Consider the following 21,871-nt stretch of genomic DNA (forward strand, 5'->3'; position numbering starts at 1 on the left):
TTTCGCTCCCCAAAGCTCCTCCCCCTGCGGCCAATCAGCGGGCCTCGCCCTTTCCAATGGCCAATGGCAGTGAGCATGGGGGCGTGGCTGGACAGCTGGGGGCGCGGCCTGGCGCTGAGAGAAGCGGTGGGGCAAGCCGGGGGCTCTAGTGAACAGCGCAGCCGGACAGGGTTCACCGGCTGGCGGCAAGCGGAGGCGGCCGGGGCCAGGCGGTCTCCGAGATGTCACGATGGCTGTGGCCATGGTCGAACTGTGTGAAAGAGCGGGTCTGCCGCTACTTGCTGCACCATTACTTGGGGCACTTCTTTCAGGAACACCTCAGCCTGGACCAGCTCAGCCTGGATCTGTACAAGGGCAGCGTTGCTCTGCGGGATATCCACCTGGAGACCTGGGTGAGAAGCCAGGCCCGAGCTCGGGAAGGAGCGGAGGGTGGGAGCGCAGCGACCTGAGGCTGCCAAAGGATCAATTCCGGCCGAAAGAGCAGGCACCGGCGTGAGAGGCCAGGGGAGCAGGGCCCTCTCCAGGAGTCGGAGGCACCCCGCTGGTGGCTTCAGTTCCTTGCCAGAGCAACAAGCTGGAAGGGAAGGAGTCCGGGTCTCCACTTCACCGGAGGAGAAACAGGCTAAGGGAGGGGATGTCGCTTGTCTGGAGAATGACAGCATGGTCACTTTGAGTTTGGGGGCTGAGTTGAGGGTGATACCTAGGGGCTGGAGTGGGTGAAAAGGAAGCCCAGGAACGGGGACTCCCGTGTAGTGGGGCCAGGGCAGCGACAGATTTGGGCTGAAGCAGCTGGTAGGAAAGGCTGTCGTGGTCCAGAGCCCTGTGGGGGCACTTGTGGAAAGTGCGCCCCGACCTCCTGACCCCAGGATCCTGGGCCGGTGGGTGGGGTTCGCCTCCGGATGTGGATGTCAACAACGGCGTCAGCACCCGTGTTGATCAACACCTCGTGTGACTCTGCCGCTGTCTACTTCCTGCTTTAGGGAGAGTAGGAGGGACCAAGCCTGGGTTTAGGGAGGGACTTGGGACCCATCATCTCTACCTGGAGGGCAGCCCTCTAGGAAGGATGTGAAGGTCTGGCCTTGGGCAAGGAGGAAGTTGAAAGAGATGCTGGGGAAGCCAGAGTGAGCCTGGGTCTTGTCCAAGGCTTGAGGCTGGGGGATGGTGGGTGAGGGGCCCCTGACTCACAGCTCAGCTGACCTGGGGAGTAGCCCAGGAGCCACCAATTAGAGGCACCAGTTTAAGGCTGGTACTGGGTCAGCCCTTAAGGTCCAGAGCAGCAGGTCAGGCGTGGGGGCAGGGCCTTCTCATTTTTTGGCTGGCCCCAGGGATCTGTAGTTCTGGGAAGGAAGAGCTAAGGCTTAGAGGTGGCCAGAACTTGGGAGCAAATAGGGGAGTGGGGAGCTGAGCCCTGAGTTGGAGGCACTTCCCAGCAGCCTGTGGTCTGTGAATTCCACTGTAGGTCTCCTCGGATCTCTGAACTTGGCCTCTTAGGTTGGCCTGTAAGATGGCCCAGACCTCTGAACTTCCCCTTCTCTTTTCAACAACAGAAAACACCCCTATTCCTTTGTGCCCTGCCCTCTTGTTGGGGACCAATGGGACTCCTAGCTAGCCTGCTTTCCTCCTGACCTGGGGAAAATTCAGGCACTATATTGCTAACCAGGTGCTCAGCCTGCAGCTCACCTTAAAGGCCCCCAAGAGGCTGCCTGTCTGGGAACTCAAGAGGGATAGGGAGAGAGGCCCAGGTCCCACCCTCAGTCCTCACAGTACAAGGGGTGACAAGTAGTCTCTTCTTTCCAGACCTCAGTTTCCCCATCCATTGGCCTCTAGGTAGGAAATTTGGACTCTGTGGCTCTGTTGGTACCTGTTCATTCACGTGTCAGGCAGATGCTTACTGAAGCCCTCTCTGGTATTAGCATCCAGAGCACCTGGGGTCGCAGGGAGAAGGCAAGTGTGCTGCTGCCCTTGAGGAGCTCCCAGGCTGGTGAGGGTGCAAAGCCAGCAGATGTCTTCACTAGGGGCTTAGCCTCATGCCTCAGAGCTACACCATGTGTCTGGGGTTCAGAGGCTCCTTCCCACCTCAGGTCAGCCCTCTCCTGGACATTCTTCCCTTGAACTCTGTTTGCCCAAGGTGAATGTGGGGTGCTGCTGTTCTCTCTGCCAGGCCTGTGTGTGTGTTATCCCCATGTCTAGAACATATACCCATGGAGCCTTGGCATCTGCACATAGAAGTTGCTCAATAAACTTTTTTTTGGTAGTGGAGATTGAACTCAGGGGCACTCAACCACTGAGCCATCACTAGCCCTATTTTGCATTTTATTTAGAGACAGGGTCTCACTGAGTTGCTTAGTGTCTCGCTTTTGCTGAGGCTGGCTTTGAACTTACAATCCTCCTGTCTCATCCTCCTGAGCCACTGGGATTACAGGCGTGTGCCACTGTGCCTGGCCTCAGTAAACAATTTTAACTTCACATAGAGGGAGACATTTGAGCTGGCTCAAAGGGTTGAGTGGCTTTAGATGATGGAGCAGGCCAGGAGCAGGGAACAGCATGAGCCAAGGTAGGGCCTTGTAGATAGCACATGGAGGGACAGGGAAAGCTGAGTGCTCTGTGTGACAGTAACTGGAAAGGCTGTGGCTGTCAGCTGGATGTGGGGTTTCACTCAGCCACTTTGTCCCCTGCTTGTTTCCAGTCTGTGAATGAGGTTCTGGAGTCAATGGAGTCGCCACTGGAGCTGGTGGAAGGCTTTGTGGGCTCCATCGAGGTGGCTGTGCCCTGGGCTGCGCTGCTCACTGATCACTGCACCGTGCGCGTGTCAGGCCTCCAGCTCACCCTGCAGCCCCGCCAGGGACAAGGTGAGGGCAAGGCAAGGCCAGGGCCGGGCAGTCTGGAGCTGACCGAGCGCATCTGCCCTGAGAACCTTTTCTTTCCCACAGGGCCAGGGGCTGCTGACTCGCAGAGCTGGGCCTCCTGCATGACCACAAGCCTGCAGCTGGCTCAGGAGTGTCTGCGGGAGGGGCTCCCTGAGCCCTCTGAGCCACCACAGCCTCTGGAGGGACTGGAGATGTTTGCCCAGACCATTGAGACTGGTGAGCAGACCCCTCCGGAGCCCATAGGACAGGGGGCTCAGGCAGTAACCCTGCTGCCCAGCTGGGAGACGACCATCTTGTCGCCCCACCTGATCCAAGACCACCCCCCACCCCCCAGTGCTGCGGAGAATCAAGGTGACCTTCCTGAACACTGTTGTGAGGGTGGAGCACTCACCAGGTGATGGGGAGCACGGCGTGGCTGTGGAGGTCCATGTACAGAGGTAGGGGCCAGCCACATGGGGTGGGCTCGGGGGTGGGGGGAGGCTGCTGGATGGTCTTGCCCTGGCCCCCGTCCCTGGTCCAGGCTCTTGGGAAGTGGCAGGGCAGGGCAGGGTAAGGCTGGGCGGTGGTGAAGTTGTAGGGGTGGGCTGTGTTTGGAGCCTGGAACTGTCGTCCAGACCTGGAGAGACTGAGCCCCAAAGACAGGTTAGCTGCTGAGGGTCAGAAGACCAAGGCCTGGCCTGAGCCCCCAAGGTGGACATGGTGGCCCAGGATGGCCACCGTGGGCATGATGGGCAGCTCTGCAGGCTGGGCTCCCCAACCCATGCCCCTAGAACAGAACACTGTGTGGAGAAAGGGCTCCAGGCCTGGGGTGGCCAGGACAAGGGCTGACCCTTCACTCCCCAGACTGGAGTACTGTGACGAGGCAGTGCGGGACCCAAGCCAGGCGCCACCGGTAGACGTGCACCAGCCACCAGCCTTCCTGCACAAGCTGCTACAGCTGGCAGGGGTGCGTCTGCACTTCGAGGAGTTCCCCCCGCAGGTGGGCTGATGATTCCCACACCCTTGAGCCCCCTCACCCTGCTCCCATCCCTCAGACCATCACCCACTTTTCTCAACTCTCTGCCTCCAGGTAGAACCGCCAGAGCCTCCCTTGCAAATCGGCAGCTGCTCAGGGTACATGGAGCTGATGGTGAAGCTGAAGCAGAACGAGGCCTTCCCAGGCCCCAAGGTGGGTCCCAGGCCCCGGGGTTGGAGCAGTATGTCCCATCCCAGACTCATCCATAGCAATGCTGCTCGTGCCCAGGCCAGAGGGACGATGTCAAGCGGGCGAAGTTATTACTTTCTTTGCAACTAGAGAAACTGAGTCCCAGACTCAGTTGTGGCCAGGTTCATCAGCTAGTTGTTAACAGATGTTATCCTCATCAGTGTGGCATCCTGATTCCCCAGGGTGAGGACAGGGGGGCGGCACATGTCAAGGGGGCGGGTGGTGAGTTTAGACTTCATGGCTGTCCCTTTGGCACCCAGTTGGAGGTGGCAGGACAGCTGGGCTCTCTGCACCTGCTTCTGACCCCACGGCAGCTCCAGCAGCTTCAGGCTCTGCTCAGTGCTGTCAGCCTTGCAGGTGAGGCCTCTGGGCGGTCCAGGGGGTGGATGGCAGGGAGTGCCAGCCAGGTTGGACTGAAATGCCCTCCCCTAGACCCTGAAGGCCTGGCTGACAAGCTGAACAAGAGCCGCCCGCTCGGTGCTGAAGACCTGTGGCTGATCGAGCAGGACCTGAACCAGCAGCTGCAGGCGGGTGCTGTGGCCGAGCCTCTCAGCCCAGAGCCCCTCCCCAACCCTCTTGTCAACTTGGACGGCACTGGTGGGTGCAGGGCAGATGCAGGGTGGAGGGGCAGTGTATGTGGGTGCAAGAGTCCGGGGGCCCAGCTTCTGTCCCTCACACCTTTCACCTTGTCCCTAGACCTCTTCTTTTCCATGACTGGCCTTACGAGCAGTGTGACCTCAGCAGTCTCTGAGCTCTCCCTCTCTGATGTGGACCTGGGCTCCTCTGTGCATAGCAACATGGCTTCCCGCCGACTCTCTGCCCCTGCCCCCGCAGCTGGTGAGTTGAGTACCCTGGACAGCCCTCCAGAGGTGAGGAGGGCTGGAAGAGACCTGGATGCCTAGGCTCTCAGATGCATGTAGTAGACCCCAGTGATGCCTGGAGACACCTGCCACCTGTGATGTGGCTCCCCAGAGACCTAATTTGGGAAGCTGGTGATGTAATGGATGGGGCCTCAGGATCTAAGTCAGCACTCTTGGTCAAGCATTTAAGCTCTGAGACTGATATATAAGATCTGGATGTTGTTTGGTTGGTGTGAGAGCTTATTGTGGGTCAGGCACTGGGCTGGGTGCTTATCATACCAGCGAATCCTTCTAGCACCTTGAGGAGGTAAACAGCCTGGGCGGAGGGCCTGGTGTACAGAAGGTATTTATTGTCACCTTTGCCTGACTGAGCCCCCTGCCAGAGCTATATGGTGAGGCAGATTTGCGCCCCCCCCCCCCCTTATTCCAGCTTGGCCAGACCATAGTCCAGCTTGGCCAGCTCTGTGGCTGACTCTCACACCAGCTGGGGTGCCTGCAAGTTCCCAGGAGCCCCTGCTGAAACCTCTGTCCCCTCAGGCAAGGCGGCCCCCACACCCATTCCGGACACCATGCGCCCTGATTCGCTGCTGAAGATGACCCTGGGGGGTGTGACCCTGACTTTGCTTCAGACTTCTGCCCCATCTTCTGGACCACCTGACCTCGCCACCCATTTTTTTGCTGAGTTTGATGCTGCCAAGGATGGGCCGTTCGGCTCCCGAGAATTCCACCACCTCCGGCCGCGCTTCCAGAAAGCCTGCCCCTGTAGCCATGTCCGGTATAAGCCACAAGCCTGAGGAAGGGGCCTGTAAAGAGACTCCTGGAATCCCCAAGCCCACCCTCTGATGCCTGTCTTCTTCCCTGCAGGCTCACAGGCACAGCTGTGCAGCTGTCCTGGGAGCTGCGGACCGGCAGTAGGGGCCGGCGGACGAGCAGCACGGAAGTGCACTTTGGGCAGCTGGAGGTGCTGGAGTGCTTGTGGCCCAGGGGCACTTCGGAGCCCGAGTACACAGAGGTGAGGGTGGGGGCAGGGCCTGGGGGTTAGGTGGGCTCCCAGGCCTACCTGACCCTCTTCACCCACCATGTCCCATCCCAGATCCTGAGTTTCCCCAGTAACATGGGCTCCCAGGCCTCAGCTCGGCCCTGTGCCCACCTACGCCACACACAGACTCTGCGACGGGTGCCCAAGGTAACCACCTCCCATCCCGGGCTGAGAGGCTCTGTTCTTCCCAGGGTCATGGACCCCGTGCTCCATCCATGCTGTCCCTTAGCCTGGTTGCTAAGAGTCTCAACATGGCTGCTCTCTGCTGAGCCTCTGAGGTGGGAGGAGCAAATATTGGGTGGCTTTTATTCAATAAACCAGCGAGTCGTCCAACAGGGCAGGGTATTGAAAGTCCCAGTCTCCTTGGGCCCCTACCAAGTTCTTCCACCATGGGGAAGGGCTCAGGTTTTGTTTTTGTTTGAGGAAGCCCCTTCCTGTCCTGCTCTCACCTGCCCTGCTGCCCTCACCAGTCCAACACTCTTGCCCCTCCACAGAGCCGGCCCCGGCGCTCCATTGCCCGCCATTGCCACTCAGAACTGGCCCTGGACCTAGCTGATTTTCAAGCAGATGTGGAGCTGGGAGCCCTGGATCGCCTGGCTGCCCTGTTGCACATGGCCACCACACCCCCTGAGCCCCCTGCTGGCCTTCTGGTGAGATATCCCAATGAACTGGGATGGGGAACAGAGCTCTGATCCTCTGGCCTTTGACCATAGTATCAAGGGCCCTGGCATCTCTGACGCCTGACCCTTCTACAGGCAGAGCCTCCACCAGCCACTGAGCAGCAGACAGTATTCCGGCTTTCAGCACCCCGGGCCACACTGAGGCTACGATTCCCCATCGCTGACCTGAGGCCCGAGCGGGACCCTTGGGCAGGCCGGGCTGTGCGGGCTGAGCAACTGCGGCTGGAGCTGAGTGATCCTCAGTTCCGGTCAGAGCTTAGCAGTGGGCCTGGCCCCCCAGCCCCCACCCGCCTGGAACTCACCTGCTCTGACCTGCATGGTAAGAGCCCTTGGGAACAACACCCGGGGCAGGGGGCCTGGGCCTTGGGGAGAGGTGGACTTGGGGCAAGTGGGTCACAGTTAGAGCAGACCCTGGCACAGGCTCTTACCAGTTTTTGGGAACACTAGCGTGACTATCCCTGGCCTCCTGGGCAACAGGCAGAGGGGACCCTTTATCCGTGGGCTACTGCAGTCTATGAGTGTCTGACCGGACCCAGCAATGGGGAAAAAATGGAGAGAGGTCTCAGTGATGATCCTCACCCCTCTCCATCTCCTCCAGGAATCTATGAAGATGGAGAAAAGCCACCTGTCCCCTGCCTCCGTGTCTCCAAAGCTCTAGACCCCAAGAGTACTGGACACAAGTACTTCCTCCCTCAGTAAGTGGAGTCTCTGGAAGGAGCAGCCGGAGGGGAGGGTCCTGCCACTGGAGTGGCAGGAGGCCAGCCGAGGCCCGGGTCCCAGGGGCCCTACAGGCCAGTGACAGGCCTTGGCCCTGGCAGGATAGTGTTGACCCTGGACCCCCAGTCCGGTAGCACACAGTGGGAGATGGCCCCAGAGAAGGGAGAAGAGCTGGCGCTGTCCACCGAGAGTCCGTGTGAGCTGCGGGAGCCTGAGCCCTCGCCCTTCTCCTCTAAGAGGACCATGTATGAGACGGAGGAGGTGAGCCTGCCCCGCCCCCTCTTCCCTGCCCCCCCTCCCCCACCTGCAGCGCTGCCTTGGGAGCCACCTATGTGACTGTGGTTCAGTGACAGGACACCCTGGGGTGGACATGAGGTGACCCAACACAAGTGTGAGGATTTTGTTTCTTTCATGATTTCAGGCCAATAAGGGACTCTGAAACACCCACCTCTGCTCAGGGTAGGGAGGGAAGCTCCCTGGCAAGGGCAGGCCCGTTGGTCGGGAAGATCAGGCCTGCAGCCCACTCAGCTGTTGTTGGCAGTTTATACTCGGGCCTCCAGGTGCTCTTTGAAGTTGCTGAGCGAGGGGCAGCAGAGGGACTGTTCTGTGGGCCACACTGCCTGTATTTGTGGCAGGCCGGGCCTCTCAGTGGCTCTGACGGCTTGGAGTGTTGCCTGCAGATGAATTTTCTCTTTTGGGAAGTAGGCACAAGGAGTTCTGTCTCAAGGGCCCTTGTGAGGGTAAAAGAGTCTGTGCCCTCAGAGCAAGGTTGGCATGCCATTAGCGCTGGTCCCAGATGGGCATCACCCATTCACACAGAGAAGGGCTTCTGTGAGTGGATAAGTGAGTGAATGAGTGATCTGGAGTAGGGACAGGCCCAGCCAGGCCGAGATGACTGTCCTGCTGGGGGTCTCTTCGCCCTGTCCAGATGGTGATCCCTGGAGACCCTGAGGAGATGAGGACGTTCCAGAGCCGGACTCTGGCGCTGTCCCGCTGTGGCCTGGAGGTGCTTCTGCCCAGCGCCCACATCTTCCTGCCCAGCAAGGAGGTCTACGAGAGCATCTACAACAGGTAGCAGCACGGGGCAGGCGGGCTGGGCCGGGGGCCGGACCCTGCCCACCCTCACCTGTCCTCCCCCCTCCCTTCTCAGGATCAACAATGACCTGCTCATGTGGGAGCCCGCGGACCTTCTTCCCACCCCTGACCCCGCCCCTCAACCCCCGGGCTTCCTGGGCTCCTCCGGCTTCTGGCACGACAACTTCAAGATGTGCAAGTCAGCCTTCAAGCTGGGTATGAGGGGTGCTCTAGCCGGGCTGACGGGAGGACCCCACGTGTGGGCAGGGCTGGGCCAGCCCTGCCAGGTCTCCATCCCACCAGCCACCTTAATCTTGCCAGACTCTGACTCGGATGATGAGGACACCCACTTCTTCTCGGTGGGGGCCTCAGGTGTCCACCAGGCCCCTGCCCCTGAGCCCCGACGCCGTCACTCCCAGAGTACCTTCTCTACGCTGGTGACGGTGCTGAAGGGTCGGATCACAGCCCTCTGTGAGGCCAAGGTGAGGGCAGCTCCAGGGCAGGGACGTGGAGAACAAAAGGCCAGGTGGCCACCAGCACCCACCCGCCACCCAGTTCCATTGTGCCTGTCAGCAACTTCCTGACACCCCCTCTGGGTGAAACCATGCTGGGGGGGTAGGTGGGAATTTGGTCCCTTAGACGGAGCAGGAGGCAGGGATCATTCTCATATGTCAGAAGAGGCAAGTGCTGGCAGATAGGCCTCTAGGTGACACTTCTCCCAAGGCCTGAAGCCACCGAACGAAGCAGGTGGCACAGGTGGGTGCTCTGTCTCTGCAGGATGAAGGTGGGAGGCGGCTGGAGGTCGCACATGGGGAGCTGGTGCTGGATGTGGAACGGGGCACCATCTTCAGTGTCTCTCAGTACCGCGGCCAGCCGGGGCTCGGCTACTTCTGCCTCGAGGCTGAAAAGGCCACACTCTACCACCGAGGTGTGAAGGGTGGGGGGCTCTCAGGGAATGGGGCCCCTGAGCAGAGTGGGTGGCCAGTGGCCTTGGCATGGGCTCAGTGAGATCCCTCTGCAGCGGCTGTGGACAACTACCTGCTGTCCAGTCACCTGGAACTGCCCAGCTTTACTCCCCCAACCCAGCTGGCCCCAACCATCTACCCCTCAGAGGAAGGGGTGACTGAGCGGGGAGCCTCAGGCCGCAAGGGCCAGGGCCCTCCCATGCTGTCTGCCGCTGTGCGCATCCACCTGGACCCCCACAAGAATGTCAAGGTACAGCTTTTCCTGACTCCACCTTCCCGCCTGGCTGGGCAGCCACCTCCTCAGGGCCTGCTGAGGTTAGGCTCCCCACTGCTCTGACTGCTCCCCCCCTCAGGAGTTCCTGGTGACACTAAGGTTGCACAAAGCCACCCTGCGCCACTACATGGCCCTACCTGAACAGAGCTGGCACTCCCAGGTGAACAGAAGGGGTTCGCTTGGCCCAGGACTCTGGACTTTGGATTGGGTGGGCGGGTCAAAGGGGTTGAAACTGGTGAGGGATACCAGCTGGGCTGGAGCTGACCTTGGCTGGACCTCCTAGCAAGGGGTGTGGTGCACAGCTCAGGGGCAGCAGGTGGGTGCTGGGTAGGGGCCAGGACAGGGAGGTATTGGAAGAGTGGGCTGTCTCGTGCTCATTATCCCTCCCTGGTCTGGCTTCCAAAGCTGCTGGAGTTCTTAGATGTGCTGGATGACCCTGTGCTGGGCTATCTGCCCCCAACAGTCATCACTGTCCTGCACACACATCTGTTCTCCTGCGCTGTGGACTACAGGTACCCAGGCTGGGTGGGCGTGGGTCAGGGCCAGAGCCGGGCTGGGGAAGGAGCCAGGGGCAGGCTTCAGGTGTAAGGAGCCTGCCCCAGCCCAAGTATGTCCCCTAGGCCCCTCTACCTCCCTGTTCGTGTCCTTCTTACTGCTGAGACCTTCACCCTCTCCAGCAACATCGTCATGGACACATCCACCTTCTTGCTCAGGTACGCAGGCTGCCCCACATGCCATCAGTCCCACCCCAGTGGGGCTGTGGCTGCCAACCTGCTCTGTGTCCTCAGGCCCGTCTGGGCCTGTCTGTTCAGGTGATGGTACCTTTTGCAGGAATATGAGTTGTTTCCATCTTCTTAGAGTGGAGCTGGTTGCCCCAAATCAGATCCTTACAAGGGATACTCTCTGACCTGGTGATCTCTCTTCTAGGGCTTGCCTGAGGATAAGAGAGGTAGAGGTCAAGTCTCTGTAGTGTAACAGAATGGTCCAAACTAGGGCTGGGGACACAGCTCAGAGCACTTGCCTGACGTGTGAGGCCCTGGGTTCCATCCTTAGCAAGGCAAAATTTAAAAAATAAAAGTTCAAACTTAAACAATCTAAGTGTCCCCAAATCACCACTGAATAAATAAATATGCTTCACCCCTGAGATACTGTGTAACCATTAATATAAAGTTGAGGAATAATGTTAAAAAATATTTAAAAAATGAGAGTTGGGGGTTTAGCTCAGTGGCAAGGTGCTTGCCTAGCATGTGTAAGGTTTGTTCCTGGCCCTGCAGGTGGGTGAATACACACACGCACACACACAAACACACATATGACTGCATAGAAAAGACTAGAAAGAAGCATACATAGCCAGGCGCAGTGGTGCACACCTGTAATCCTAGTGGCTCTGGAGGCTGAGGTGGGAGGATCATGAGTTCAAAGCTAGCCTCAAGAACTTAAGCACCTGGCCTGTTTTATTTTCTTTTTCTCTATATATTTATTTGCCAGGGATTGAACCCAAGACTACTTAACCACTGAGCCACATCCCCAGCCCTTTTTTAAAAAATATTTTTTTAGTGTAGATGAACACCATACTTTCATTTATTATTATTTTTTAATTTTTTTAATGTTTATTTTTTAGATATAGATGGACACAATACAATGTCTTTTTTATTTTTTTTATGTGGTGCTGAGAATCGAACCCAGGTCCCGCCCATGCTAAGCGAGCGCTCTACCACTGAGCCACAATCCCAGCCCCAACTTTTATTTATTTTTATGTTGTGCTGAGGATTAAATTTAGTGCCTCACGCATGCTAGGCAAGTGCTTTATCACTGATCCCCAGCCCATATATATAAATATATATAATTTTTTTTTTTAGAGAGAGAGAGAGAGAGAATCTTTTTTACAGATGGACACAACACAATGCCTTTATTTTTTTTTTTTATGTGGTGCTGAGAATCAAACCCGGGTCCCACCTGTGCTAGTCAAGCGCTCAACCACTGAGCCACAATCCCAGCCCCCGTTTTTATATTTTATTGAAAGATGGGGTCTCGCTTAGTTGCTTAGGGCCTTGCTAAGTTGCTGAGGCTGGCTTTGAACTCATGATCCTCCTGCCTCAGCCTCCTGAACTGCTGGGATTCCAGGCATGTGCCACCACACCTGACTAAGGACTTGTTTTAAAAGAGCAGTCATGCTGTAGAGGGAAAAGGACCCCTCCCTGCCTCCCTGCCCAGGTTTGTGTGAGGCCCACGTGAGGTGGTGGAGCGGGAAGCACCTTGAGAACTCCGAGTGTGGCCCTCCACAGCGCCTGCCAGCCGACAGGGTCTGCAGCCCAGGCTCTGCCCATTGTACAGACAGGAGCACCAAAGCTGGAGGGCTCCTCACACAGCAGCTTCTTGTGGGCTTGGGTCCCTCTGCCTGTTGCCAGGAGCCCCACGCTTGCCCGTCTGCCATGAAGCTGCCGCTGCAGTGGCTCCTGGCCCTTCTCAGCCCTGTTCCCCACCAGGTTCATCCTTGACGACTCCGCCTTGTACCTGTCCGATAAGTGTGAGGTGGAGACCCTGGATCTGCGGCGAGGTGGGCAGGGCCTGGACTTGGCTCCCTTCCCTCTGAGAGACCACAGCCCCCGCTATACCCAGAGCAGTGAGGTGTCCTCACCCCGCTGCTGCCCGGGTTTTCAGTGCACATGCGCACACACAGGGGCCACAACCAGGTGCACCTGATCCTCCCCCTGGTGGTGGGCAGGGACTGGCTGGAGGGAGACCATAGGAACCTGTCTTCCACCTCCTGCCTCAGATTATGTCTGTGTCCTGGACGTGGACCTCCTGGAATTGGTGATCAAAACGTGGAAGGGGAGCACTGAGGGCAAACTGGTGAGTGTAGCCTTCACTGGGGCCTGAGGAGGTCTGAGGGGGTCACATGGCCTGCCCTGCCCTGATGGCTGTATTAGCACCTGCTTAGGAAGGTTCAGGCCCCTGGTTGCCCCACACTGTTTGCTGAATGGACAAGGTTTCAGCCCATCACCCAAGGGCATCTGTGAGGAGGGCCCAAATGGGGTCCTGGGACACCGACAGCCCCAGTTTCCTCCTCTGTTCAGTGAGAAACAGGCCCCTTTGCTGGACTGAGGTCGGGGCAGAGGGCGTGAGGTGATGGGTGGTTGCGCTCCTGCTCCCAGGGTGGCCTCAGCCAGGGCGGCCTCAGCCAGGGCCCCGTCACTCTGAGTTTGCACATGTGCTCAATGGGTGTTGCACAGGCTGCCACCTGAGGGAAGGCTGGCCAGCGCTCCCTGTGGCACGGGCAGACCTGTGGGCCCTCCCAGGATGGGCCCCAGGTGGGCAGTGGGGCCTGCACTGATGCCACGGCCCATCTGCCCACAGAACCAGCCACTGTTCGAGCTGCGCTGCTCCAACAATGTGGTTCACGTGCACAGCTGCGCCGACTCCTGCGCCATGCTGGCCAATCTGCTGCAGTACGTAATGAGCTCAGGCGACCTGCACCCCCCACCCCGGCCCCCCAGCCCCACGGAGATCGCCGGCCAGAAGGTACAGGTGAGGCCTGGCCACACAGGCTACCAGGGCTTGGCCAGGCCCCTCCCCTGCATGGCCCTCAGGGTGGGGGGGTTGGGGATCCCTGGGGACTCCCTCCTGTCACTCATCACGCCTCCCTGCCCGAGCCAGCTCTCCGAGAGCCCTGCCTCCCTGCCCTCGTGCCCACCAGTGGAGACAGCACTCATCAACCAACGGGACCTGGCTGATGCCCTTCTGGACACAGAGCGCAGCCTGCGGGAGCTGGCCCAGCCTTCAGGTGGGCTGGGGACACTTTGGGACAGCAAACACAATTAGGTACCCACAGTGGCATCTCTCTAAACTGGATTCTGTCTCCCATAGGTGGGCCCCTCCCTCAGGCCTCGCCCGTCTCAGTCTACCTGTTCCCAGGTGAACGGAGTGGGGCCCAGCCCCCTTCCGCCCCTCCTGGAGGCTCCGCTGGCAGCTTAGGGTCCCGCTCTGAGGCGAAGGAAGAGGAGAAGGAAGAGGAGGGGGATGGAGACACCCTGGACAGTGACGAGTTCTGCATCCTTGACGCTCCTGGCCTGGGCATCCCGGTGTGTGCGGTGGGGGCTGCCTTGTTGCCACCCTTCAGGCTCAGCCCTTCTGGAGCCCCCTCAGTGAGAGAGCAGGCGGGGACAGCCTTGGCGCTGGGCTTGGAAGGGACACGTGGGTTTCCAGAGGAAAGGAGGCCTGGCATCCTGAGCAGAGGGACTGGGACAATGGGGGATGGAGGAAGAGGAGGGGCGGTTAGCAGAGCAGGGGACCATGTGGCTGCCAGGCCAGTAGGAAGAGCCAGGGAGATGTGGACTCTTGACCCTTCCTGGTCAGATTACTGAGACACAAACTCTGGGGATGGTAGCCCAAGAGGGCCATCTTTTGTCAAAAACAGGTAGAAGAGGAGAGGGAGATGTAAGGACTGGGGAGAGACTGAGGGGCACCGCGCCGGGGACTGCCTCTGTGCTCATGCATCTTTGCTTAACTTCCTGGCAGCCCCGGGACGGGGAGCCCGTGGTGACGCAGCTGCATCCAGGTCCCATTGTCGTGCAGGATGGACATTTCTCCCGGCCGCTGGGGAGCACAGACCTGCTGCGGGCACCTGCCCACTTCCCAGTGCCCAGCAGTCGTGTGGTGCTACGCGAGGTCTCCCTGGTCTGGCACCTCTATGGGGGCCGAGACTTTGGCCCCCATCCTGGCCACAGGTGAGGAGGAGGGTACAGGTGGCAACCAGTGGAGTTCAGGGCCCAGGCCCAGCCCAGCTCTGACTTGGCAGCTAGTGACCTTGAGCCTCATGCAACCCTCACTGGCCTGAGTCCCCTTCCTTGTCCCTGCTGCCTCTTAGGACTCAGAAGGGAGAAGGTCTCTTGCCCCAGGAGGGAAGGCCTCATGGGGCAGGGGGCAGGGCAGGAACTCCTTTGTCATCTTGTCCCTCATCCTGCTCCCCAGAGCAAGAGTTGGACTCACAGGCCCCAGGGGCTCCCCTTCCCGCTGCTCTGGTCCCAACCGGCCCCAGAACTCCTGGCGAACGCAGGGAGGCAGTGGGCGGCAGCACCAGGTCCTCATGGAGATCCAACTGAGCAAGGTGAGTGTGGCCGAGGGGTGCACAGCATTGTCAGAGCACATCTGGGCTGAGGTTCTAGATGCTTCCTGTAACAAAGCAGACAAAATGCCTGCCTTCTCAGTGGAGCAGCCAAGCAAGATGGCCCTAGTGTGGCCAATGGTGGGACTCAGTCAGGAAAAACCAAAGGCAGGAGGAGCAGGTGGAAGAGCCCTGTTTTCAAGAAACAGAGACCTTCGAACAAAGGCAGACAGGAGCCGCCGCGGCGGAGTGATGTGAGCGCTGCCAGCTGGGAGCATTGCTGGGTCTTCCAGGAGCCACCAGGCCCCAGCAGGGCCAAAGCCAAGTGAGGGAGGAGAGTGAGAGGAGGGAGGCCAGAGATGGCAGGGACCTCATAGAGCACAAATGGTTTTGGTCTTACGGAGTGAGGTCCCCTTGGGGCCTGGAGAGGCTGCCACAGTGCAAGACAGTGGGACGGTGAGGATGGGCAGACTCTGGAGGGACCAGATGGCAGGAAGAAACACTGGTTTGGTCTACGTTGTATATGAGGCACAGAATGTTCCAGAGGGTTTCTGTCCTGAGAAATTGTGCAGGGGAGGTCCCACCTTCTGAGCGGAGGCAGACAGCACCCAGGCTGTTGGGAGCAGTGGGTTCACCGAGGGCTCAGGGACCAGAGGCCTGAGACCTAGCGGGACCCAGCAGCCCTCTAGGATTAGCAGGAAGGTTCTCTGCAGTGGGGCACAGAGGCAAGGCCTGAGGATGACACAGGCTGGAGGGGCACAGGGAACATGGGGACAGCAGGTCTAGAGGGAAGAACAAGGCCCAGGCCATGCTTGTCTAGACTGGGGCACAGCACTCAGGGGACATACAGCACTTCATGGCCTCTTGGGCATGTGGAGAGTGGACAGGGGTGGTCCAGGGCAGGTGGGCTGGAGCCACGGGGGGACGGAGGCTGTGGGGACAGGGCAGGTGGATGTGGGGAAGGTGTTGGAGTTCAGCGCAGCCAGGTCATTTGCCGCTGGTGGAACTGTCACGTGGAGGCCTCCAGTTGGCAGCTAGACGCAGGCCTGAGGTGGGAACGGGCACAGAGTCACTGAGAGAAGGGGCCTGCGCCAGGCCTTCCCTCCCTCCGGGGTCCACTCCACAGGTGAGCTTCCAGCACGAGGTGTACCCAGAGGAGCCGGCTGTAGGCCCAGTCCCTAGCCAGGAGCTGGAAGAGCGGCCACTGTCCCGCCAGGTGCTCATTGTGCAAGAGCTGGAGATCCGCGACCGGCTGGCCACCTCCCAGATTAACAAGTTCCTGCACCTCCACACGAGCGAGCGGCTGCCACGGCGTACCCACTCCAACATGGTGCGTGCAGGCGCGTGCTGTGGGGGCCCGGGGAGGGCAGCGCTCTGGCGGGCCTGGCAGGGGGACCAGTGCAGGCAAAAGGGGCCTGATGGAGTGGGAAGGGTTCAGGAACCCCAGAGGCCCAGCAAGCACGGAACTCGTTCTCTGCCCTCAGCTCACCATCAAAGCGCTGCACGTGGCTCCCACCACCAATGTGGGTGGACCTGAGTGCTGTCTCCGTGTCTCGCTGATGCCCCTGCGGCTCAATGTGGACCAGGTGAGCAGACCATGTGAAGGCAGAGCCCAGCATGTCCCCTACTATCTCCTTAACTCTGAGTCTGATCTCTCCAAACACTTCTGTGCAGGATGCCCTCTTCTTCCTCAAGGACTTCTTCACTAGTCTGGCAGCTGGCATCAACCCCTTGGTCCCAGGAGAGACCTCTGTGGAGGGTGAGAGGCTGGGCCAGGGAGGGGAGAGCCCAGGTATCTGTCTCTGGGCAGCCAGGCACCCGGCCATCCCTGGTCTGTCCCTGGTCTGAGGCCTCTCTCGCCTTAGCTCACCCTGAGACCCGAGGCCGGCCCAGTAGCCCTCAGGAAGGGCAGCCCAAGACCACAGACACCAGCAGCTCACAAGAGGCCTCTGGCAGTGGACACGGTTCCTCTGTTGAGCAGCAGCCAATCTACTTCAGGTAGGGATGTAGCCCAGGTATCCTGGGCCAGGCTGCTGGGGACCGGTCAGTGCCCAAAGGACTCTCTCCCTGTTTCCTCACCCAGGGAGTTCCGCTTCACATCTGAGGTGCCCATCTGGCTGGATTATCATGGCAAGCACGTCACCATGGATCAAGTGGTAAGCAGGGCCATCAGGCAGGGCAGGGTGGGCTGGGCTCTCTGGGGGTCCTAGTTCTGCTCAGCTATGGCCAAGTCTCCCTGGGGACAGGGCTTGCATCAGTCTCTAGTGGCTCATGGGCTGGCCAGTTTCCTGTGCCCATCGCAGAACTGGACCCCCTTCCCTAGGGCACTTTCGCTGGCCTCCTCATCGGCCTGGCCCAGCTCAATTGCTCCGAGCTGAAGCTAAAGCGACTCTGCTGCCGGCACGGGTGAGCCCCCAGCCCCCAGCGCTCTGCCCGCCAGTCCCCGACCTTCCCTTTGCTGTGCTTCTCGCTGGTTGTGTAGCCTTGTCCAAAACCCTCCCGCGGCCTGTCTCTCCTCTGTGTAAGGGTGTAGTCATTGCTCCACACACGCCCGTGGGACCATGGGAGGTGCCCATGGTACTTGCCAGAGCGATCCTTGGTCCTTCCGGGCCCCTTAACTCTCCTCCACCTCCCCCTTCTCATCTCTCCTCCCAGGCTCCTGGGTGTGGACAAGGTCCTGGGCTATGCTCTCAACGAGTGGCTACAGGACATCCGCAAGAACCAGCTGCCCGGCCTGCTGGGCGGCGTGGGTCCCATGCACTCAGTCGTTCAACTCTGTAAGTGGCTTTGAGGACCCTTGACCGCGTTACGCTTGGACGGCGAGACACCTGCATGGGGGAGGGAGGAAGAGGCCGCCAGGCAGTGGAAATGGAGGCAGGACAGCCTCAGGCATCTCTGACAGCCCCATCTCCCCCAGTCCAAGGGTTCCGGGACCTGCTGTGGCTGCCCATTGAGCAGTACAGGAAGGACGGGCGCCTCATGCGAGGGCTGCAGCGGGGGGCCGCCTCCTTCGGCTCGTCCACGGCCTCGGCTGCCCTGGAACTGAGCAACCGGTTGGTGCAGGCCATCCAGGTGAGCGCAGGTTCTGCCCGCTGGGGAAGGAAGCACCAGAAGCCCCTGCCCCTCCGCGCCTTCAGTCTGCCCGCAAAGCTGCTGAGAGGGTCCAGTCGGTACTGCGGCCTTGTTTTAGAGAAACAGTCCTGGAGAGGAGAGGCCTGATGATGGCCCGCAGCTGCATAGCCCTGAGGCACACGGGGGCTTCCACCCAAGGTGTCTTCATGCTCAGGGGTGTCTGAGAAGGAGGGCAGGAGAAGAACTATTTGTAAAGTTTGGCCCTGGTTTGGTCAGGCCATATACTTCGCCAGGCCCAAGGGGTCCTCAAGGGCATCAGGGAGCTGGCCTGTGAGGAGGACAGTCCTGCGGCAGCAGCACACAGTGTGTCATCCCTGGGGTGGGGGTGACCATTGTGGTGCGGTGTGTGGAGGCACGGTGCATCCTGGATCATCCAGGAGGGCTGAGGACGAGGTCTCAAAATGGGAACCTGGGGAGACAAGCACAGGGAGCCCCAAGTGTGTTAAGTTGGGTGGGAAAGAGTGATACCGGGGGCCCGTGTGGGGGTAGAGAACAGAGGAGCCCAAGGGCAGAGGAGGCTGGGGCTCAGTGATGGTCAGTGGGTCTCCGGGGCCAGGTGAGGAACGGGGTCGGGGGCAGCACAGTCCACCTCAGGTGAGCTCGTTGGTGGCAGCCATGAGAAGCCTCCCTGGGTGTGGCAGTTAGTGGGGAAAGGGTTCCGGTTTGAGGAGACATGAGGAGCCCCCAGGGGTCATGTGCTGTTTGAAATTCCCTGACCGGGGTGGCAGGAGCCATGGAAAAGGAGGAGCAGGAAAATGGCTGCGAACAGGCGCCCGGGGTGCATTGCGGAGGGCTGAGTGTGGAGAGGCTGAGGGATGGCAGGGTCCCGAGCTGGCCTGGGGGCCTAGGTGCCAGTGTGCTGCCTGGCCAACTCTCCTGTGTCCTTCAGGCCACAGCTGAGACAGTGTACGACATCCTGTCCCCGGCGGCGCCCATCTCCCGCTCCCTGCAGGACAAGCGCTCTGCTCGGAGGCTGCGCAAGGGCCAGCAGCCCGCTGACCTCCGGGAAGGCGTGGCCAAGGCCTATGACACTGTTCGAGAGGTGAGTAACGCCCCAGCCCTGCTCCCAGTCACCCCGCACCCACCTCCTCACTCAGACCCTTGCACTGACCTCTGACCTCCACAGGGCATCCTGGACACAGCTCAGACCATCTGTGATGTGGCGTCGCGGGGCCATGAGCAGAAGGGGTTGACAGGCGCCGTGGGAGGGGTGATCCGCCAGCTGCCCCCAACGGTGGTGAAGCCATTCATCCTAGCCACGGAGGCCACATCCAACCTGCTCGGGGGCATGCGCAACCAGATCCTGCCCGATGCCCACAAGGACCATGCTCTCAAGTGGCGCTCCGAGGAGGCCCAGGACTGAGACCAGGGCTTTCAGGACCTGGTGGGACACTGCCCACCCACCCTCTCCACCTGCCCCAGTGGTGCCACCAGCTCCCAGACCTCCTGAGAGTGGCGACCCATAGCTGGGCCAGTCCTGGGCCTTTCAGGGGATGGCCTCTGTGAAGGACAGCTGCCCCGCCTGCCTGTTGCCAATCCGCTGTGAGAGTGGGGTTCCCTGCCTTGGGGCCTCGACCCCGTCTGTGCACTTTTTCTCTGGGGAGAAAGGGCCCTGCCCCTCCCCTCCACCTGGGCCACCTGCTGCCTTGTCCCAAGACAGAGGCTTCTGGACCCTCGGACTCCAGCCCCACTCAGCCAAGTGTCTTTCCGTGTCTCGTGGGGAGGTGGGGGACAGACTCCGTATGGTTCTGTATTATTTTTAAGCTCCTTGAGCGCGTGGGTCAGTGTCTGCATGAAGTGGAATAAACTGTGCCCACCGCCAGTCCCTCTCCCAGGTCCTGAGTGCCTGAAGGGCCCCTGTTGGCCCTCCCCTCCGCCTGCCCCTTGGTTTCTGCCCCGATCCCATCCCTGTACCCAGTTCCTCCCTGTCACCACCAGGGGGTGCCACACCTTCCAGCCATCTTCTCTCACCTGACTTGCCTCTGCTTGGGCTCTACCTGGCCACCCCGCCAGGGAGCCGTCACCCTGGCTCCACTTCTTACTGGCAGAGGCTGAATGAAGCTGGGAGGAGCCACCTGGGGCTGCCAGGGAAGTAGGAATGGCCCTTGGATCCCCGAGGTTCAGACCAGAGCAAAGGGCAAGGATGTGAGCCAGTCAGGACGGGCGCAGGCCCTGATGTGGGTTCCTCCAGGTGGTCCCAGCCGACCAGCCAGGGTCTAGACTGTCACTTGGGGCCATTCTTCAAAGGCTGAGCCCTGGGCCTCCTGGAGGCTGCTCCCACCATCTGTAGCAGAACACTTTGGGGGTGATGAAACATCAGAAGAGGAAGGGTGCTGGGGTGCAGTGCTGTGGCTGGAAGGGTCACGGAACGTCCCATGAGACTGGAAGATGCCCATTGCCTACCATTCCACCCTGTTTCTGTGAACAAGAAAGAGGGAGCCCCACGCCCCACTCTCTTCCAGAGCAACCCACAGAAGCAGGTGGGCCCGTGGAAGGATGGGCCTGGGTCAGGAGTCAGGGCTGGAGAGCCCGCGCCTGCAGGCCCCTTTGAAGTTAGCAGAGGGCCACCAGCTCCTTCTTTGGCCTCTGAGGGAAGGTTGGGCAGCAGCTTTGACCAGGTTCTAGCTGCCCATGGTCACTTGGGGCAGTAGGAAGTAGGCAAAGCAAGAAGGCAAAGAGGTTGAAGCCCAGAGGGAGATGACTGCATGGCTGGGGTCTGAGGCCACCAGGATGGGCAGATGGGGCCTAGCCGATGCTTCCTGGACCCACCCACCTGCCCGGGCACAGTCCAGGCTTTCCTGCCCTTCGAACCGCACTTGTGATCGGTATTGACTGCAGTGGGCTAAACATTAACCGCCACCAGGGCTGGGCCAACGACTCAAAAGGCGCTGAGCCCAGGGTGTCCCCACTTCCTTCTGTGCCTCGAGGGCCAGCCAGGCACCCAGGTAAGAGACCTCCCGACAGTCTCCCTGCAGCACTGTGCCCGCGTGCTTCCGAGCCCAGGTGCCTTTCTACAAAGCCTCTGAGCAAGAGAGAAGGGGACCTGGCTGACCCTGGGCTAGCCTCCTGCTCTGTGCCTGATTCCACCCTGAGGGGAGGGGCTGCAATGTCAGCTGAGTGGCCTGGCGTTTTGTGGCCAGGCCTCTGGGAGGGTCTGCTGGGTTTGGGGGGATTGTTGGTCACCTGCTCTGGCGTCTTCATTCACAGGCCCCAACTCCCAGGATCCTACCCACGGGTCCCCGTTCCTGTCTTGACTGCATCTCGAGATGATGCCACATGGAGGGGGGTTGCCAGGGCAGCGCCCACCTCAGAGCCCTGCTCTGTTAACCCTGGGCAGCCTCCTCTGCCTCTCTGATCCTCTATTATTTATTTATTTATTTATTTTACCACTGACAAATGTGAGCCTGGCTCAATCCATTCTAGAAGCTTTCTTTTTTCTCCCAGATGCCCACTGGGTCCCAGCAGGACAGGCACCGGTACCCATCACTGAAGCCTCTCAGGCCAGAGCCTGAGGTGGGGATGAAAGAGTACTTCCCAGAAGTCCTGCTCTTTGTGCTGCAGGCCAGCTTAGGGCCCCCAGCAGCAGCTCCTTCCCCTCCCTGAAGTGGGGACTGACTCAGAGTCAAAGGATGGGTGGCTTTCCACCAGTCCAGAGCAGAGTGCAGGATAGCCTCACAAGCCCTGGTTTGTACAGGAGGAATCAGAGAGGTCAAGCTAGTTGCTCAAGGTCACCCAGCTCCCAGGCCACAGCTGGCTCTCAGGCTACTGAGGTCCTGAGTGTTGTAGGTGGGCAGCGGCTCACAGCCCTGTTCTTAGAATTGGCAGGCAGATTTGGGTGTCGGCATCTTTTTGTTATCTTTTCCTTTTTTTCATTTGCAGTGCTGGGCAAGGAACCCAGGGCCTCACGCAGGCTAAGCAAGCCACGCCCACTGAGCTGCACCCAGCCCCGGCACCT

The 21,871-nt window shown here is 59.9% G+C and overlaps 1 protein-coding gene across 3 annotated transcripts; it reads left to right on the plus strand.

Annotated features, from left to right (window-relative positions):
• The first annotated feature begins 127 nt into the window (after positions 1–127).
• Positions 128–19,738, plus strand: Atg2a (autophagy related 2A). Of its 3 annotated transcripts, none has more exons than XM_027944779.2 (41): positions 128–392; positions 2,687–2,849; positions 2,931–3,083; positions 3,202–3,304; positions 3,711–3,846; positions 3,937–4,035; positions 4,332–4,428; positions 4,504–4,668; positions 4,768–4,908; positions 5,469–5,706; positions 5,796–5,943; positions 6,025–6,117; positions 6,465–6,620; positions 6,726–6,969; positions 7,249–7,345; positions 7,469–7,628; positions 8,296–8,438; positions 8,518–8,657; positions 8,763–8,923; positions 9,219–9,369; positions 9,463–9,656; positions 9,760–9,840; positions 10,086–10,192; positions 10,301–10,393; positions 12,167–12,237; positions 12,457–12,533; positions 13,038–13,208; positions 13,338–13,464; positions 13,548–13,762; positions 14,256–14,407; positions 14,652–14,787; positions 15,911–16,114; positions 16,269–16,370; positions 16,459–16,543; positions 16,650–16,782; positions 16,868–16,940; positions 17,108–17,190; positions 17,440–17,561; positions 17,702–17,856; positions 18,806–18,958; positions 19,043–19,738. In XM_027944779.2, the coding sequence occupies exons 1-41, from the start codon at positions 222–224 to the stop codon at positions 19,277–19,279; spliced, it is 5,730 nt and encodes a 1,909-aa protein (XP_027800580.2). In that variant the 5' UTR covers positions 128–221; the 3' UTR covers positions 19,280–19,738. The 3 variants fall into 3 exon arrangements, with proteins under 3 accessions (XP_027800580.2, XP_027800578.2, XP_027800579.2); XM_027944777.3 differs by having other exon boundaries at positions 129–392; positions 14,199–14,407; XM_027944778.3 differs by having other exon boundaries at positions 129–392; positions 13,038–13,202; positions 14,199–14,407.
• The last annotated feature ends 2,133 nt before the right edge of the window (positions 19,739–21,871 follow it).

This window comes from Marmota flaviventris, chromosome 9, assembly GCF_047511675.1.
Source record: "Marmota flaviventris isolate mMarFla1 chromosome 9, mMarFla1.hap1, whole genome shotgun sequence".
Classification (NCBI taxonomy): domain Eukaryota; kingdom Metazoa; phylum Chordata; class Mammalia; order Rodentia; family Sciuridae; genus Marmota; species Marmota flaviventris.

Excerpts from the sequence above, each read along its gene's own strand:
- Atg2a (XM_027944777.3), top strand. The coding sequence starts at position 222 with ATGTCACGATGGCTGTGGCCATGGTCGAACTGTGTGAAAGAGCGGGTC. Across the intron at positions 16,115-16,268 it reads GGCGTACCCACTCCAACATG|CTCACCATCAAAGCGCTGCA; the intron begins GTGCGTGCAGGC and ends CTCTGCCCTCAG. Across the intron at positions 16,371-16,458 it reads TGCGGCTCAATGTGGACCAG|GATGCCCTCTTCTTCCTCAA; the intron begins GTGAGCAGACCA and ends ACTTCTGTGCAG.